Source organism: Empidonax traillii, unplaced genomic scaffold (genome assembly GCF_003031625.1).
Source record: "Empidonax traillii isolate 1590-97213 ecotype Southwest subspecies unplaced genomic scaffold, ASM303162v1 scaffold385:size1130455, whole genome shotgun sequence".
NCBI lineage: Eukaryota > Metazoa > Chordata > Aves > Passeriformes > Tyrannidae > Empidonax > Empidonax traillii.
In genome coordinates, this window is record NW_020955578.1 from 1,124,530 (window position 1) to 1,130,512 (window position 5,983).

Consider the following 5,983-nt stretch of genomic DNA (forward strand, 5'->3'; position numbering starts at 1 on the left):
AAAAAAAAAAAAAAAAAAAAAAAAAAAAAAAAAAAAAAAAAAAAAAAAAAAAAAAAAAAAAAAAAAAAAAAAAAAAACACCACAACCAAAAACCTGGTTTTCAGGATAAAGTGCTCAAAAAAAATAATATAATATAAAGCCAGTAATTGTCAATGCCAGAATGGAATTGGAACATAGAATAACACTGGGTATAGTATTTTTTAATCATCATCTCTTCTTTTTGTAGGTTGTACTTGCAGAAAGTAAATAACAGCTCCAATAACATCCACATTTCACATCTTGAAAAACCAGGCTGGAAATGTAAAATTTAGGCATATAAAAATCTGAAATCTATAAAAATAACCACTTTGATGATCGTTATCCCTTTAAATTAGAAATGGGCTGAGGAGACCACGGCTCAATTTGGGGTTTGTAAAACCTAAACTAGGTACACTTTCACTTCATGTTCCTTTTTGTTCAAGCCACTAAAGCTTGGAGGTGCAGACCAGGGTTTCAGGTCCTCCCTTTTTTAAAAAGCAGCTGGAAATGTTCACATAATTTTGTATAAAAGCAAAGGCTGTGGGACACAATAAACCAGTCTCGGTCTATTTAAAAATTAATACAGTAATTATGGGATTTTTTATTTTGCTCATCCTTCAATCATCTCTCCAGGAAGTTGCCTATTATATCAGAAGAAACAAGCTGTGTCAGAAGCAGAGGACAAGACAGGGGATGGAATGAGAAAGAAGAAGTGGAAGTAACATAAGACACCTAAATATTGTTTCTTCTTTTTCTTTCGTGCAGCAGTATTTAAAAATGTAGGAATTATCTGTAAGTCTATCCATCACAGTCTTCACCCATTAGGGAGTAAAAAAATAAATCAAACAGCAGGCATTCTGTCAATGTACAGATCTGTGTGCTAGTGGAAGGGGAAAGGTTTTACACTGTCATTGATTTCAGTGAGATTCAAGGGTATTCTCTGTGTGATACCTGGGAACAAGCTGGCACTAAGTGTCCATCTGCTGGAGTCTTGCAGCTGAGGGGAGCCAGGAAAAGTGTAAAAGTACAGTAAAAACAAACCTCTCATTTTCTTTCCCCTTCTTGCACAGTAAGGTGTGTCATTTAATGATAATAGGATATTCCAAAATTTACTACACTCCCAAAGTTTTCCTCATCCCTGGAGTAGTCTTTCCTCAGGAGTACGGGATAGTTCTTATTTGGGATATGGTGAAAGATCAGTACTCCTTCAGAAGGGAAAACTATAACGAAGGAGCAGGCAGCCTTCTCATGAAAATCTTAGCTATCAGTCTCACTTGCATGTTGTGTGTCCTTTGCTTCATGGCTCTTATAAACACTATTGTACAAAGAAATCGTTACAGAAAGACCATATATCAAGAGACAGAAGCCTCTTCTGTAGTGTTTTAACTTGCTTTTAAGTCAGACCCTTCCCCATTCCCAAGGAATAAAATTCAAATCTACAGCAGAGTAATCATAAAATGAAGCATAGACCAGTACTAGAGATGGAACAGACAGCAACAACCCCTGCCCTTTATTGCTTTTTAATTACCTCTCTCTCAAATTTCTGGAACTTCTCCTGAAACGCTTTAGAATCTTCTGTGGAGCTTTGCAGTTTTTTCACGCTACTCATTAGAGCCTCGTCAAGGATTTTTTCAGCCTGCAAGTTAAAATATATTATTATTTTTGGGGTACAAATAAAACTCTGTGAAGACATCAGTGAAAATATAGAATAATACTGTACCTGAGATCTGTATACTGCTCCTAAAATACCTCCTGTGACCTGAAGAATCAGGATCAGAAGCAGTCCAATAAAAAACTAGGAAAAAACAAAAGGGGGAGGAAACTATAATACTTTCAACCAAGATGACATAATTTCTTCTAAACTACCATTAGTCTTTCATGTGCTTGAATAACCATGTAGGTAGAATGCAGTTCCAGTCGGAGCTGCTCCAGTTATTTCTTCTTCGGCGATAAGAAAATGAGGTGCTCGAGACAGAGTGTGCTCAGCTGGTGATCAAAACAGGGTGCATACCAGAGAGGTGCCAAGATGGACAGTGTGTATGTGAAAGTTATCAGGTCAGGAGAACACAGGAGGACATTCTAGGTGGACCAGCAAAGGGAGCAACTGGGAATTTATGAAATTAAATGGGATAGGTAATGGGGGAGGATTAATGGAGGGAACTTGGGGGATGGATGGATGGATGGCTGGATGGCTGGATGGATGGCTGGATGGATGGATGGCTGGATGGATGGATGGATGGCTGGCTGGATGGATGGATGGATGGATGGATGGATGGAAAAAAAGCTCAAGTCTCTCTGGAGCCTGTCGTCTTTTGATGAGACCACCCATCATTTTTACCACGCTAGAATTCAGAAGGAGCTCAAGCTCAAGGTAAGCAATGATAACACATGATCATAACAATGCTTTTGGTTAAACTAAAAGACTCCCATCCTCATTTGATACTACTTGCAAGAACTATATCCATCAAATGTAGCTGTGACCTGTTGAAGGAAGACAAATGTTTTTCTTTCCTACCAAAAGCAGCATGCACCGGCTCTCCTTCACAGCACCACAGCACCCCAGAAACCCAAGGATCATAATGATGGAGCCCACGGCTATCAGCAGATCAACCCCTGCAAACAGGCTGCTGTCTATCTCCAGCTCCTGAAATGAGAGGAAAAAAAATGTTTCAGTTACAAGAAAAGGTCCTCCTAAAAACATCTGTATCCCCCAAAACAAGATAATCATTTTATAACTGATAAGTAAACAGTTTGGCAACCACAGAGAAGTTCATAAATAAACAAAGCTCTAATGCTACCTTCTTAGACGTTTTATTGGGGAGCTCAGTAGAACCTGACTTTTCACAACCTTTGTTTCTGCTCAAGATGAAAGTCAACTTCACAGAGTAAATAAATATGTCTTGTCTTTAAAGTGGTTTTCCGTTGGCTTTCAGTTGATGAATCTTTGCTTTTTACTGGAAGTAGCAGACTTGATTATCTCAAATCCTCTCCTACATTAACCAAATGTTAAAGAAACAAAACCTCTGTTTGTCATTAGAATGCCAGGAACATACTCTGTGACCATTCCTGAGGGAACATTTCTCAGAGCAATGCTGGATACATTAGAGAAATAAGTGTATTTTCCAAAGGAGCTTTTCTTTTTCCTTTTTTCCTCAGGCATGATCTCTAATATCACCCTCATAGATGAGGACTTTATTTTGATGTGTGGGACATTCACTAAACAATTCATATACCTCAATATTATAAAATATCAAATTATTCCGTTCCCACAGGACTGACTAAGGCCAAAGGCCAAAATAGAGGAAAACGTTCAAAGAATATTTTCCAGTGTGACTGGTGCCAAGATTAGCAAAAATGTCTGGAAGTTGTCACATTTATCTTTTGATAATTGCAAAGGTATATAGACAAGTATAATTTGAAGAATCTGTTGTTCTTTCCCCTTCCAAGTTGGACTGAACCTCCTGTTATTTATTCTTAGAAAGCTCTATTCATCTACAGCCAAATCCTTATGCTCTGCTCAATTATTACTCAGGAGAAATATACATTGGTTTTGAATGGGAACTTTGCCTGCCTGGAAGCAAAAATGTGAGAAAATTCTTTCAATTTTGGTCTGTACTTTTAATTCACAGGTTTTTGGGGAGTACTAAGTGTCACTTCAGGAAAGCATTTTGTCACACATTTAAGTATGCTTTTCTGAATAGGAAATCTCTCAAAAAATAAGAAAAGATAATAGTGGTTGTGGTTTTCCAAGCTCCATTTTACCATCTGAGGCATCATATTAGAGACTGTCAACTACCAAGTATGGCAACTTTAGCTTCTAGAAAAATACTGATTGAGGAATGAAAGTTGTCACTCTTCCTTCTCCACAGGACAGAATGGCAGAGCTCTCCACCATGACTTAATTTACCCAATGACACAATGTCATCATGAACCAAGTTCTCTTGCATCCATCCTCTACCAGTCATGAGACATCTGGGACTGGCTAAAGGTAACAGTCAGCCAAATGGCAAGAGATGTATAAAGCTATTTTCTTATCTCCACCATCTTTTTATTACCAGATGGGAAAATACTGACTTAAAAACTATTATTCTTAACTGATGGCCTGTGCTAGAGCAGCAGGGCAGTGATCTGAAGAATTGCAACTTAATCTATACTAAAGCCTCAAACTGAAAGCTGAAAGCAATGTTTCCATCTCACATCGGGCCACTTTTTCACTTTTATGGCCAGAAAGCCTTTTTGAAAATAGAAGAATAAAAGTTAAATTTTCCAATTAAGTTGTATTTCTATGCTCTGAATTCACATGAAGAAATATACTGCTTAAACCTTAGAGTAAGTGGCACTGGGTGCACACTGGGAAAAAAAAAGGGTCCCCAGGAGCAAAGGGCCTTTGCACCAACAGGGCCAACCTCTGCTGCATGTCTGCAATACCAAGGGCTCCTCAAAAATCGTATTTTCCCTAGTTTTGAAGAAAAGGAAGTCATAAAGTCTGAAGTAATTTAATAACCCCTATAAAAAAATTTCAGGTGGGGAACTCAGGGACTTTTCTCCCCTCTAGGAGGGCTGTCAGGACATTTTAATGTGTCCAGTTCTGCGCCCCTCAGTTTGGGAAGGATATTGAGGTGCTGGAGCAGTTTCAGAGAGGAGTAACAAGGCTGGTGAAGGGTCTTAAACACAAGCCTATAAGGAGAAGCTGAGGAAGCTGGGGTTGCTCAGCCTGGAGATGAGGAGGCTCAGAAGTGACCTCATCACTCTCTGTAACTCCCGGAAAGGAGTTTGTAGCCAGGCAGGCATCGGTCTTCTCTCCCCGTCAATCAGCAGTAGGACAAAGTAGCTGTGCCAGGGGAGGTTTAGGTTGGATATTAGGAAGAAATTCTTTACAGAGAGGATAATCAGGCATTGGAATTGGCTGCCCAGGGAAGTGGTGGATTCTCTGTCCTTGGAGGTTTTTAAGATGAGACTGGATGTGGCACTGAGTGCTATGGTCTTGTAACCACGGTGATAGTGAATCAAGGGTTGGACTTCATGATCTGAGAGGTTCTTTCCAACCCGCCTGATTCTATAATTCTATGAATTCTAAGTAAAGATTTTTTGGTAACTAAAATTCTTTCTATATAAATATGGGAGAAGAAAGATGAGGTGTTTTTAAGGAGCTGTTGAAAATAGAAGAGAAAAATCCTTGCTCCCTTTCAAAGTTGCAGTTACTAAGGAAATAAGAATTGTGTTATTGAAAGGTAAAAATATCCCCCACAAATATATGAAGAAACCCTAGGAATATATATGACTATATATTCTAATAGGGAAAAACATTGAAAATCTATGAGCTGCATAGCTCCTCATTATTCTAACACTGAAATCAATAACATCATTAGTTTCCATTACAGGAGAGAGAGACTCATGTTTTCAAACAGAAATCTGTGTGCATCTGCATGAAACTATATTAATAACACTAGCAGACACTTCTTGTAGTCACATATCTCTGTTTGCAGCAATCACTTTATCTGACTACCTGCATCATGTTGTTTAATCTTAATGTCATAAAATGCATTAATCTTTACCCACACAAACCACTTCAACAAAAACATAGACAATTTTTGGAAATGAAGATGGTAGATTAAAGTGTATGTAGTAGCTTCCACATTTTACATGGTGCTGGTATGACTGCATGCATTTACCTGCTGAGCATCTTTACTAACACGTATCCATATGGAGACTCCCAAAATAATGGAACCACACAACTGCAGGAGAAAACAAAGACAAGTTAGAAAAGTCAGCAATTTTTGACTAACTTTCAATATCCAAATTGCACCAGATGCTGTCCAAACTTCTGAAATCATTTGTTTGGCAAAGTGAAAGAAGCATGAATTGCTGGAGCATAGAATATTGATTCATATCCAGGAAAATTTGGATCTTCAGGTATGCACCAAATCCCTGATGTTTCTGCCTCAGAAGACTACACATTTCCTTG

The 5,983-nt window shown here is 38.4% G+C and overlaps 1 protein-coding gene across 1 annotated transcript in view; it reads right to left on the reverse strand.

The window, feature by feature from the left end:
- The window catches only part of LOC114062152 (tetraspanin-8-like), a 12,239-nt gene extending 6,329 nt beyond the window's left edge, over nucleotides 1-5,910 (reverse strand). The window contains exons 1-4 of the mRNA XM_027893282.1: nucleotides 5,691-5,910; nucleotides 2,534-2,662; nucleotides 1,739-1,813; nucleotides 1,547-1,654 (exon numbers count right to left, since the gene is read on the reverse strand). Coding sequence (XP_027749083.1) covers nucleotides 1,547-1,654; nucleotides 1,739-1,813; nucleotides 2,534-2,662; nucleotides 5,691-5,852 — 474 coding nt within the window. The 5' untranslated portion in view covers nucleotides 5,853-5,910. The remainder of the gene's footprint in view (nucleotides 1-1,546; nucleotides 1,655-1,738; nucleotides 1,814-2,533; nucleotides 2,663-5,690) is intronic.
- Nucleotides 5,911-5,983: the final 73 nt, after the last annotated feature.